Genomic DNA, 13,955 nt, shown 5'->3' on the forward strand with positions numbered 1-13,955 from the left:
CGCTTCTCAGTTGCCACCTTGCTGGGTCTGCCCATTGCCACCCCATGCCCGGGGTCTGCCAGCCACTGCCTGGGTGCCCAGGTTCTGCCCTTGTGCGCCTGGGGTGCCTTGCTCGCCCGGTGTCACCACTTCCTTTGCCGCGACCCCTCTCTGCTGGTCTCCCAACTGTGCCCCGCCTACCTGTCTGGATGAATGAGTCTATTTTAACTGCTTGGTTGTCGGACTAACATACAGTTTAATTTTCTTTTAGTTTTGGTTGTTACCTTGTTTCTTCATTGTTGTCCTTATTTTGGTTGTTTGAGGAGGTACAGTGTGTCTACCTACGCCTCCATCTTGGCCGGAAGCCAACAATTTTCTTTCTCATGAAAAAAGTCATGCTAATCCACTATGCACCTTTAATATAATGGGTTTTTATTGCTTCAATATATTGTATTTTATAAAATAATATTTAAAAATATTTTATTATTCTTTAAAATAATAAAATATAGTTTATGTTTTGTTTTAATGTTATATTTTATTTTCCAATGAAATTCCAGTAACTGTGATTTTGAAAAAGATTTTATTTATTATTTTTAGAGAGGGGGGGAGGAGGGAGAAGAATGGGAGAGGAACATTTATCAGTTGCCTTTTTCATGTGCCTTGATGAGGGGTTGAACCCACAGTCCAGGCATATGCCCTGACTGGGAATCAAAGAGGCCACATTTCACTTTGAAGGACAATGTTTAACTAGCCAAGCCACACCCTAACCAAGGCCAGTGACCTTGACTGACTCTGTATCATATCTCCTTTCTTACCCCACCTCAATGAATCAAGCACAAAAAAGTATCTTATATTTAGAACAGACAAAAAAATCAGTATTTGTTTTATCTTGGACTTTTTCCAGATATTTAAAGAATGAAAGGTGTCTTTTTTCTTTTCTTTTTTTTTTTTTGCTTTTCTATAATTATGTTTTAGTATTGAGGATTTTTTCTTGTCAGAGTATATTTCTAGCAATTTGGTAAAATGTTGTAAATCAGTTAGAGTCTTTAAAAAATTTGTTCTGCCAGGACTGTGAATTACATTCCTACATATTCATTTTGAAATGATGGACGCCTGACAAGCAGTAGGCAGCAGGACTCAGTACGGAACGATTCTTGTGTCAGGCTTCAGAAATTTTAGCAATCTGATCTGTAGCAATGAAAAGGAGAAGGAAAAGAGCAAAAGCAGAAATATGTATGAGAATTTAGTCTTAAGTCAGAAAATAGCAGCAAAGAATTATTTTTACTAAGGAAGAACAGAAAAAAAGTAAGTTTAGAGAGCTGGAACTTTGGATGCCATGATGAACAAATGAACGGATTATTTCAAGTTTTTTTGAAAAGCTGCGTCTTATTTTATGCCATGTCAAAATCTTAAAGATTAGATGAGAGACCATAGAAATGATTGAAAGTTTAGAAGGCTGAATTTTTGAGGAAAGATGAAGAAGGGGCAAAGTAGTTTCTAATGATGACCTCTCAGTGAAAGGCAGTGTGGTTTGGTGGGAAGATCATTGGTCTGGAATAGAAGGCCGGTGACACATTTTACAGCTGCTCCCAATGACCATGTGTCTCCAGGCAAGTTGGTTCCCCTCTTTGTGTAAAATTATCCATATCAGTAAAATGTGGGTGTTATATTGGTTAATTTTTAAGGTCCCTGAGCTCAAACTTTATAATGGCTATTCAGCTACCAGCAATATAGAATGAGAAGAAATGCGCAGAGTATGGAGTTCACCTTGATGAGAAAAAAGTAAAATATTTTTAAAGCTCAGGATAAATAAAACATTCAGAATTTGGGGAGATTTTATTTAATCTATGATGTTGACATTTGGGTTCAATTCTTATTTTCTTTTCCTTCTCTTTTCAAAGCCCATTGTGTCTTGGTTATTCTTAACAGTGTTCAAATATCAGCTGTAAAAAAGCTGATAAAAAAGAAAAATAAGAGTGTAAATAGAAAAATCAATGCCAAGTACAATTTCTTCTAGGGAGTCCACCGGTTTCCTCTCGGCCTACTCTACTTATTATTATTTTTTAAACCAGGTTGGCATGCCAATTTTGTGTGTTTATTTGTAAACCTTGTTTTAAAAAAAGAAAAACAATTATAAAACTAGATAAAATTAGCCATGGCAGGCAGCTCTGTTAGTTAGAGCATTATCTTGATATGCTAAGTTGGAGCGTTAGATCTCCTGTGAGGGCACATATAAAAATTAACCAATGAATGCATAAATAAGTGGAACAACAAATCTATGTGTCTCTCTCTCTACCCCTTCCCTCTTTCTCTTCCTCTCCCTCTAAAATTCAATAAAAAAAATTTCAAAACTAAATAAATTAACAAACCAGAAGTACTTGAAAGGCAAATAACATAGAATCGTATTTCTCTCTGCACCAAATCATTCAGAAGCCCATGGAATCAAGTAGATAATTAACTATGACTCACTTGGAGAATGACAAAGAGGACTTCTGGGTTTGTTGAGCAAGAACTAAAAGGGTGCAGTTCAAAGTTCCCATGCAGTCCAAAGGTTCCAGGACATGACTCCTGCCCTCAGGGAAATTACATTTCAAAAGTGGACAAAAAGGGAAATTTACACAAAGCCAAGGTGGTTCACTGGAAAGTGACAAAAGCCATTTTACCTCCTGGTGTGTCCCTCAATAGTCCTAGCATTCCATACAATTCGCTGCTTTTCCTGTGGAGTTCGCTGATTTAGGTTTTGTTTTCCTAAACAAAGGTTTTGTTTAGGTCTTTTGCTTGAACCACATGCCCAAAGCTAAACTTAAGCAAAGAGTAGCAAACAGCAAGCAAAGGATACAGTGGAGAATGACCAGTCTATAATGCTATGCACTTATAAACCATTTTACAGTAAAGGGAATTTTTACTCTTTGAAAAATTCAGAGGTATGGATATAATAAAATCGTCAGTTTGTAGTAATTGGAATACAAATCAAAGTGAACATCATTGCTCGTGTTATCTCTGCATTTTAGAAAGACTATTTTTAAAGCATTTGTTTTTAAAGATCTACTCTAAAAGCCAGGTAGTAAACTGACTCTCTAAGTTAGGGCGAGGAGTAGTCAACAGCCTGGCAAAAACGTTGCCTTGCAACCCCTGTTTCTGGGAGCCGAACCTTGGCCCTGTTTCTTTCGGTGAAGAGGGAAGGAAATATTCTCTATTTGGCTGTGTGTTGGTGTGTGATATGCACAGAATGTTTTGCCAGGTGTGTGAGTAAGACAAAATATGTGACAAACACACTTGGCCCTTCTGCTAGCTATTATTCAGAGAGATGAAATATAGCAGCATGAGAAAGCTAGGGAATATTAATAATACGCTTCCCACGCAGGGAGTGTTGTCCTAACACTGATTATGGAGTTGAATTCATCACCTCATAGATAGGAAGGACAGATGATGCAATTTGGCTTTTACTTCATTCAGTATCTTAGCTTGCGGCCAGAAGTCAGTTATACATTTTTCTGTCTTTGTTCCCCACTTCACACGTGCTCTAGGAAGCGGTTGTTGTACTTTCTTTTCATGGTTTAGCATGATGAGTGGGCTTCTGTAAGTCCATAATGAGAATTTTAATCAGTTCTGGCCAGTGATGACTGTCTCTCTCCAGATGCATCTCTTCTACAGACTTCATTTTTACTCCTCTCTGGTGTTAGGGAGAACACGAGGTGGTACAGAGGTTCTCTGTTACAGAGCATATCTGCTCAAGGTGTAGCACTAGCAGGAAAGACATAAAATGCTTCCTGTTATCTTCCTGCAAAATGGCCTGTTTTCACTTCTCTCTTTCCTGTAGCATGGTACGGATATCTTTCTCTGACACCAGTATTTTGGTGATTTCATACACTCTAGGGCTCTCCTACTCATCCCCAAGAGTACTTTGCATTTTATCATTTCCACTTTGCACTTGTTCTGCTCGGTCTGAACAAAAGAAGCCAGTCAGGGACAGTGGCTGTTTTACCTTTTTGTGCATCTCTAAAGATGCCTAATGTCCCTCAGCCCCACTTTTGTGTGTCCCACCAAATGAGCATGTGAAAGAGCTTGAAATAAAATTCTTAATGTCAGTCATTTTTTGCTTCCTTTGACTCCCTCTGTGTCACTCAGAAACCTCCATGTGACATACAATCAACTGAAATATCTTCTCCCCAAATCATATTGATTTATTTGACATATTGTTTTTACTAAGTCAAGATATTGTTTAAGCCTATGACAGTCACAGATACGTATTAAATGGGGTTCCTAGACTAATTGGAGATTGGCCATACAAAGAAATAACTAGAATGTATGCTAATATGTCAAGGGCTGCAAGAGGGGGCAGATACTAAACTATAAAGGACTTCAATGGCGGTAATAGGACATCCTAGCTGCTGTCACAGGGAATGCTTCACAGAGGAGGTGGTATTTGAGCTCAGCTCTTATCAGTGGAAGGAATTTCCATAAATAAAAATTAGGAGGGGGTTTTAGGAAGAGAGAACAGCTTGAACAAAAATGCAGAGGTATGACAATGTTAGGTATATTCTTGGGAGGAATGCTAGTATGTCTTGGAGCCTCTAAATGATTATTTAGATTAAAAGACTGGAGAGTTAGGTATGAATTAGATTGTAGGTGATTTTGAGTGCATGAAGTACAACATGGTTAGATAGGAAGAGTTAAGTTAAGGCTTCTCTGTATAGGGAGACCAGTTGCCTGATATTGATGTGTTGAAGGTCAGACCGGGCTTGGAAGATGCAGATGGTTAAGGAAAGAAGGAGATGAATGTTCTAGAAGCAGAAGTAACAAAATGTGAGGCCCAGTGAAATAGAAAAATAGCAGCCTGAGACAAAAGAGACCGGAAGCTGTGCTCTGCCTGGCAGGGCTGGCTTGGAGAGTCTGTTTAATGTGTGTACATCCTGGGGCACTGGGGTGGGGGGCTGTTTTGGGAGATGAGGGCCCTAATTGCATTTCTTCAGTTCTGATGCATCCTTTGCACTTTGTACTTCTGAAATTAGGATGCTTCTTACCACCTATGTGTACATTTAATGTGGAAGGTTTTCTTGAAAAGCAGTAGTTAGTAAATTAGTGGTGCGTACTGCAGTTGATGGCACCTTGCCATCAAATAACTGAAGTATAAAATGTGTATTATTACTGTATTAGTTTTTCTTTTCAAACTACAAATTATTCTATACTCACTGCAATTAAGTCAAACAATCCAGTAAACATAAATTACATTTAAATATTGAAACCACAATAAATATCATTCATCCAATAGCTACATTCCCCAAAGTAAAAAATCACAGGGAGAATAAATCATCTGCTAGAGCTTTGGGCAGATTATGAATGTATTCATCACATGCTTACTGAGTGCCTTTTATGAGAAATTCACTCCTTTAAGTGCTAGAGGGATACAAAAATAAATGACAAAAGAATTCTGTCTTGGAGTGGGAGTGAGAGAGGTGAGCTCATAATTTGCTCAAGAGAGGAAGACAGGTAGGCATAATTTTAACAAGGCAAATTGTGATTCATCATGAGAGAGAACCCCAAGAGGTACTTTGGATGCTCTGGGGAGGTGATGCTCATATCTGCTTGGAGGTACCAGGCAAGGCTTCATTAATGATGTAGCATTTAAGTTGGGCTTGGCAGAATGAGCAGGTGGAGGGCAAACTATGACTACTAAGAATATGATGACTGGCAGCATTTATTGAGCAATTACTATGTGCTGAGTACAGTTATGTTTTACTTGGTGATGATATTGGTTTTGTATAGTGTAAGTGGTCCCATTTCATAACTGAAGACTGTGAAACACAGATTAATTTATTTGTGCTCAAGCTGAACCAGTTTTCTATACTCCCTTCACATGCAGTATTTCCCCTTATATGAGGAAACACACAGGAATATGCAGCTGTAAAATGAGACTGGACAGAGGATAGGGGAGGTGCTACAAACCATGTGAAGGAGTCTGGAATTTGTTCTGTAGCTGAAATGATGGCATTCTCTGGACTTGCAGAACTATGGCACCACCCTTTTGGTGTGCATAATATCATTGGATCATAATGGTCTTTAGAAATATGGTACCAGGGGAGTGTACTTTGTGTGTCACATCACAGCATTCTACAGTGATCTTTTAGAACCCTTAATTTTTTATAATAGTTTACATTCTTAAAGATTTTTTTTTCATTTTCTATGCCATTTATTTGATCCTAACAATGATGTGGCATTTCTCCCTGCATTGGGTACTTGAAGAAATGTACCCCAAATTGGCACTGACTTTGCCAAAGCCCCAGGGCTGGTAGGTGGTAGAGCTAGGGAAGGAAACAAAAGCTGGAGCCTAGATCATTGCTCCTATCTTATACTCAGTGCTCTGTTTCTTTCACTGGTTTTATCTCAACCCCTCTTTACAATTGGAGGTACAAATGGATGTGCATATGGTAATTGAGAGGTTTGCTCAACACTGGCAATCAGTACTTCTAAGTAGAATTTTTGCCTGACAAGAGAAATGGACCCTTCTCTGACTGACACTGGCAGGACCACAAGGTCAAATGCTTGCCCAGGGAGGTAGTAGCTTCTGTACTTTTCCATTATTGAAGAGGAAGCAGTCCTAACTGGCTCCCTCTGAAAACTCAGTATCTGGAATTCATGGCGATTTCCCCAGGCTTCTTTTGGGAGCTAGGTCAGCTGTCAAACTCTTAAGTTAAATCATTCATTTCACAACCTTTTTTGCTCTGGCACCTTCCCGGTCTCAGTTTATTAGGAAAATACAATGTTCACAATATCTGACTAAATAGAAAGTATCACTGATTCTGAATTCAGCGCAATTCTTTGTCATATATTTGTACATGAAATTTCAATACTTGTTATTTCAGACCTTCCACTGTGTTTTGAGTAAATATCAGACCAAAGAGGAGTTGAATAAGCACCTGCTCTTTTGCAAAAAGATTTTATTGTATTTAACCTCCTTATATCCTTTTCCCCCTGCAATCACCATAGTGTTGTCCATGTCCATTCATCCTTTTTTCCTTTTTACTCAATGTCTCCACCCCCTAACCCACCCACCAATAGCTGTCAGCCTGCTCTCTATGAGTCTGTCTCTATTTTGCTTATTAGTTCAGTTTGTTCATTCGATTTCACTTATGAGTGAAATCATATGCTATTTGTCTTTTTCTGACTGGACTATTTCATTTGGTGTTCTTCAGGTCCATCCATGCTATCACAAAGGGTAAAATTTTCTTCTTTTTTATGGCTGAGTAGTATTCCACCCTGTAAATATTTCATAGTTGTTCCATCCACTTATCTACTGATGGGCATTTGGGCTGCTTCCATATCTTAGAGACTGTAAATAATGCTACAATAAACACAGGGGTGCTTATGTTCTTTCTAATTAGTGTTTTGGGTTTCTCTGGATATAATCCTAGAAATAGAATTGCTGGGTTAAAAGGCAAATTCATTTTTAATTTTTGAGGTACCTCCATACTGGTTTCCACAGTGGTTTCAATAGTCTGCATTCTCACCAACAGTACAACAGTGTTCCCTTTTCTCCATGTCCTCACCATTTTATTGATTTATTGATGAGAGCCATTCTGAGCAGTGTGAGGTGATATCTCATTGTGGTGAACAAAGTTGGAGGAATTAAACTATACTATAAGGCCATAATAATCAAAACAGCATGGTACTAACATAAAAACAGACACATAGATCAATGGAACAAAATAGAGAACCAAGAAAACCCCCCACACCTTTATAATCAATTAATATTTGATAGAGAAAGAAAATCCATATAATGGACTAAAGATAGTTCATTTAATAAATGGTGTTGGAAAAATTGGACAAATATGTGCATAAAAATGAAACTAGGCCACCTTTTTACACCACACACAGGAATAAATACAAAATAGATCAAAGACTTAACTGTTAGACCTGAAACCATAAAAATCTTAGAAGAAAACATAGAGAGCAAAATCTTGGACATTGTTCCTACAAATTTTTTTTATCAGATATATCTTCCCAGGCAAGGGAAACAAAGAAATTAACAAATGAGGCTACATCAAAATAAAAAGTTTTTGTTCATTAAAGGAGACTATCAACAAAATAAAAAGATAACCCAGAATGGGCGGACATATTTATCAATACATTGGAGAAGGAGTTAATATCCAAAATTTACAATAAACCAATAAAATTCAATGCCAAAACCCTAAACAATCCAATTTAAACAATTGGCAAAAGGCCTGAATACACACTTTTCCAAAGAGGACATACAGATGGCCAATAGACATGTGGAAAGATACTCAACATCACTAATCATCAGAGAAATACAAATTAAAATCACCTGTTTTTGAGATAGACAGCACATTCCAATTTTATCAATGTCTCTAAATATAAAGAAGAATGGATATTGTGTGATTTTCATAGGGATGATGTGACAAATTACCATGAATATAGTATTTTAAAAACAACAGAATTTATTCTTCTCATAGTCCTAGAGTCTCGAAGTCTGAAATCGTGGTATCAGCTGGGCCATGCTCTCTCTGAGACTCTGGGTAGAATCCTTCCTTGATTCTCTCAATCTTCTTGGGGTGATCACTGATCCTGGGTGTTACTTGGTTTCTGCCTGCAAAGCTTCCAATCCCAAATCTGCCTCTGTCATCACACATTCCTCTTCTTATAAGGATGCCAGTCCTAATTTTGGATTAGGGCCCACAACAAGACCTCACCTTGATTACATCTGCAAAGAACTTATTTAAATAAGGTCAGGCTCATAGGAGGTACCAAGGTTTATGAGTTCAACATATTTTTGGGGAGTTATAATTCAAGTCTTAACAAATAGAAACCAATTTTTGGCACGATTTTTTTATTATGGTTAACTATCTACAGATTGTATTACTTTAACTAGATTAGAAACTTTTTAGGGGAATGAGGAAAGTCAGTGTGACTTGGATGTGATATGACATGAGGTCAAAGGATCTACTAGAACATTCAGGACCTCAAACAACAGGCTAAGAGTTTAGGTTTTATTCAAAAGCCAGGGAGAAATCACCTAGATTGCAGGTGGGTGTTTGTTGTTCCAATTATTTACACAGAATCCCAGCCCCATACAAGTTTTTTGCTTTTTAAGAAGTAACTTTGTGAAGTCCTGCAGCCCTTCAAAATTCTGTGGGGTGGCACTGCCCAGACACATTGATCAACTTAAGCAAAAGCTGACCCACCAAGGGCGATGCAGGGTGTTAGCTAAGGGAAGTAGAAAGAGCACTGACTGTCACTTGTTTATCTTAAATTTGATAAAAAACTTACAACTTGAAATGGAACTCGGTGTACAGGGGATGGGGAGAGTAGAGGTAATAAATGACTAATGAGAAAGAACGAAGCTGTTGAGAACTGCCGTTTTAGAAACAGTGGATTTTAATAGGACAAATCAATGCCCTTGATTTCCATAAAAATTGGTGGCCTATGATTGTGTTACTCTCCTTTACTATACTATTTTCTGGAGACTTCAGCAGTCCTTTTCAGAGGAGAAATTTTACTTGGTTGGAAGAAAATAATGAGGAAATATGAAAGAATTACCAAAAATGATGAAAAAATCCCTTTAAGAAGAATCAGTGGGTATAAACAAACACCAAATATCCAGTGGGTAAAGAATAATTTTCATCAGTAAGCATAAACAGAAGTATGAAGACCTATATAGTTGTAAGATGTTATTATCAACAAATGTGACTGGCTTTTAAAAATTCTTTGTGAATTATTGGTATTATTACAGTTGACCAAATAATATATGAATGTGTGCTTATTGTAGAGGTTCAAACCATATATGAAATAATTTTTGGAAGTCTCCCTTATACTCCTCCCCTTCTACAACTCCTTCTTCAGAAGTAACCACTATTAAAAGGTTGATATATATATATGTGTATAGTCTTTTTTTATGTCTGCACATGTTAATGTGCATAAAAATGTGATCTTTCTTTAAGAAGAAAACATTAATGGGATCATGTTATGCACATTGTTCTTATATCTTTTCCCCTACTCTGTTTTAAAGCTCTTTATGCATTAACTACTTATTTTCGATTTTCTAATGGGTTCAGAGTACACTAAATCAAATCATTATAAGCTGCAGCCACTTCTGGATTGAGACACATTTAAAACTTCCATTTTTCAGCATCACGGAGAGTGCCACAGGAGCACTCTGTGCTGTTCTCCGCCCATGTAAGAGTACTTCTGTAGGGCAAACTCTTAAGATTGGCTTCCTGGCATGCATGTTTTAAATTTCAGTACTGTCGAATTGCCCTACTAATGAAGTTTAATTGATTTATATGTCTACAAAGTGCTAAGAGCCCATTTACTTCTAACTTTTCCACCACTGGAAATTACCAATTTTTATTTTTATTTGGTGGACAAAAATCAGTGTCTAACTTTTGGTTTAAATTTTGCCTTTCTTCTTACTAATATGTTTGAATATCCTTTGATGAATGTATTGATTTGTATTTCTTTTATAAATTTGCTCATTTAAAAACACTTTTTTGTAAAGTATAAGTTTAAGAACTTTTTATATATGTTAACCTTTAATCAATTGTATGTCACAAATAATTTCTCGCTGTCTTCCAGTTCACTTTAACCTATGTGCAAAGTGCTCTCATTGAATGAAATTTTTAATATTTATTTTGCTTAGCACCTCTGCATATTTATGTATTGTTAGAAAAACCATTCCTAACCTAATCTTACTAAAATATTCTATATTTTCTGCTGCTACTTTACATATTTAAAATTATTTTGACATCTATCTCTATAATATAAAACAGTTGTCTTAGGATGCAAATGTACTTCAGTTCAGTTAAACCCTTTCCACCCTTGTCTTAATAAATTCATAGAGAGAGATTGCTTTAAAATAATTTTAGATATATTCAGAATTAGGAATCCTTTGTCTACTGATTACACTCATTACTTTGTGTTTACGCTTAAAGAGAATTTTTTAATATTAGGATTTTTAGATTCTGTGTGATAAGTGAGGCAAATGAAAGTATCAAGGCATTCACTTTTACATTTAAAAGAAGGTTTGAAATTATCTTACTGAGTAGATTCATGAAAAAGTCATCTAGATAATCTACTTAAAGCTTCACATGAATTCAATAGCTTAATCTCTTGGATGATATTATAATGTATGCATAGCTTCATTATTTGATGGAATGAAACTATAATAGTTTAGAAAATTGTTTCCTTGTACTTGTGTTAACAACATAATGGGTATGATGTCTTATTAACTATCATTTACATTAGGTTTAAAGTTCTGCGTGCGTGTCTACTGTTTTAAATATGTATGTCACAACTGTAAGCTAACATTTGATTTGCATCCACTTTGGGATTTCTAATATAGGGACTTCATGGCTCTTTCCCCCCTTTTCCTGAGCTGGTTGTTTTCCAGAGCCAGTCCTGGTGGTAGGGTTTTAGTTTATTCTTTTCAGAAGGGCTACTCCTCTAGGGGGAATGCTCTGAGAACCCCAACAATCCACACTGCGTGGGCAAGATGGGAACACCTGCCCACCAGACCAATCACTCAAACAAAGTGAGAAATAAGACAAAAGCTGTCGTCGCTGTTAGTGGGCTCTTATACATGAGAGTAACCTTACCAAATTAAATGTACTTTCTATAAATTCAAATGTTAAATATTCAAATATTATGTGTATGACTTTAATCCATCTTCTACATCAGTCTAGGTTGCTAAATAAAGGCTTCTATGCCAATAAAGGCAAAAAGCCAAAATAAACAGAATAAACAAACCCAAACCATAAAGTTCTATAACTTCCGGGAAGCCCAATAAAGTTTCTTATGCAAATATAGAAAAATAGCTTAAAATAAAATGGACCAAAAAAAAAAGCAACCCCCTCAACAACAATTAAAATCAGAAGGACACAGAGGAATCCTCCTTATTTTTTGAGTAACCACTTCCTCCCATGTCTACCCGAATGAATACATGAGTTGGGCTCATAATGGTAATCCAGGCTCTGACGATGCTTTGCAAGCATACCTTGGTGGACAACAGCAGATTTCACATGCATTCTTGCCTTTTAACTACTTTGTGGTGGCTAAGAGCATCCTTGCTGTATGTACACACATTTGGTAATGGATAGGGAAGTTCACAGAGAGTTCAAGTCATTTTCTTTAACGTTTTTCCTTTTGAATTCTTATTACTTAAAACAGAACTCCATAGTAATACCTCACTTTGTACCAAGTGATAAGTGTGGACTATTTTATCTAAAGAATATGTCAACTATGAAGCGCTGTTAACTCAGAAGATTCTACTATTTTTACATTTGGCAGGTTCTGCTTGAGCTGCATTTACCTTGACTCCCATTTTCGTTCAAAGACCCTCTAACTCTTTTAAATTCTCCTATTAACCCTCAAAGTGATTTTGAAAATCATTCTTTAATTTTTAGATGATCTGAAACTTCTCTTTTTGAATTTTGTTTTGATTCTTCCTTCTACTTACATCCCTTGCTCCTCCTCTCAAAACTACATGTCCCCAACCCCAGCCAAGAACAGTGCCTGGATCTTGAGTGTATCACCATAGTGCCCTTGGCCCCTGTGTGCACACAAGGACAACTGACAACGCTCTTGTGCCACTGTGGTTTGCCTGCTGCCTTCCTGCCCTCTCGGTTCCTCCCTGGGGAACACTTACTGATGCTGCAGGGAAGTGCACTCTAAAATATGGCCAACTCTGTGCCCCATATGTGCTGGTCTTCTCCTCCCCTTGTTCCTTGTAAAGATGATGGATGATTTTAGCCAGGACAAAGTAGTTAAAGGACAACCAGGAGAATGCTGAATGGTTACAGCCCAAGTGGCACATATAATGTCTTTCAGATGAACATTAATGAGCTACAGTGTACTTTGGGGAAAGTACATTACAAGGACTTCGTGAAAGAACATTATGATCAGACCCTGTAATTCTTGCTTATATTCACGAGAACTAAATGTTCGCACACCCTGGCTTTTACATTGCACTGCTTGTATTAAATAGGAAAATGGATGAAAAACAAATGGCAGAACTAGGGGAAGTTTTTCTCCCTTCCTTTAAAAAAAGGGGGCAGATGGTGTTTTGAACACAACTTGCCATAGAACATGAACGCATAAGAGTTCTGGCTGTTTGAAGAGGGAAAAATAAGTTGATTCTTTTTTAATAGTGAAAAGTAGCTTTAGGTTCAAAGGGAAAGAAAAAACACTGCAAAAGGGGATTGAACTGCAAGATAGGGTTTCTGTAACAAGGACCTCAAACCACAGAAGTCACATGGGCTCTTTCTGCTTTGCCACTTCTGATTACTTGTCAGAGGGTTTTACTTTTAGCTTCTTCCCCCATCGAGCCTGGCCACTCAGCCATGTACCAGCTGGAGTGATCTTTATGCACAATGTCTTTACAAAGGCTCATGCAACAGAGCAGCAATGGCAATCTGGACTACTGCACTGGTCCGGCATATAACTCTTACCCAACACTCACTGGCAACTTTTCCATGGATGATAACAGAAGGCTTCAAATGCTGGCTGACACTGTGGCTACTTTGCCTCGGGGACGGAAGCAGGTATGATTGCTATTTTGTAACTTTTAGGGTGTTCATGTTCTGATGAGAGCCGAGTGATATGTTTGTCGGACTTCATACTGAAATGTTCCTTCAGAGGCTTTTAAGAGTAGGAGTGAAGAAGGAGGTGAGGAGCCCAGTACTAGTGTACTAGCTTGAAAATTTAAGACCATAACAAAACTTTGTCATGGCAAAACTTAAAAGAAGATTGCTCTTCTCATATGTGGAGGTGTTCAGATAAAACAGAAATGATTAAGCACATCAAACTTGAAGCCCAGTTTGAGAATTCTTAATTTTTCCCCTGTGTGTGTCCCGTTGATTCTTTCCCTATTAGTCTCACTCTGAGGCATGGATAGTCATTTCAGTTTATCATCAAATGAGAGCACATTTTTTTGAGGACAAGTTTTGTGGACTAAGTCATGTTCA

General features: G+C 37.3%; 1 protein-coding gene across 5 annotated transcripts in view; it reads left to right on the top strand.

Annotated features, from left to right (window-relative positions):
- Positions 1-13,955, top strand: part of CYTIP (cytohesin 1 interacting protein) — a 66,656-nt gene that overhangs the window by 25,796 nt on the left and 26,905 nt on the right. Inside the window, exon 1 of one of the 5 annotated variants that reach the window (XM_037138331.2) lies at positions 13,228-13,532. The exons of the other annotated variants lie outside the window; for them this stretch is intronic. Coding sequence (XP_036994226.2) covers positions 13,362-13,532 — 171 coding nt within the window. The 5' untranslated portion in view covers positions 13,228-13,361. Of the gene's footprint in view, positions 1-13,227; positions 13,533-13,955 lie in introns of those variants that run through there. 5 annotated transcript variants of the gene reach the window in all.

The sequence above is a fragment of the Artibeus jamaicensis genome, unplaced genomic scaffold (assembly GCF_021234435.1).
Source record: "Artibeus jamaicensis isolate MK-2021 breed Jamaican fruit bat unplaced genomic scaffold, CSHL_Jam_final contig_1832, whole genome shotgun sequence".
Lineage (NCBI taxonomy): Eukaryota > Metazoa > Chordata > Mammalia > Chiroptera > Phyllostomidae > Artibeus > Artibeus jamaicensis.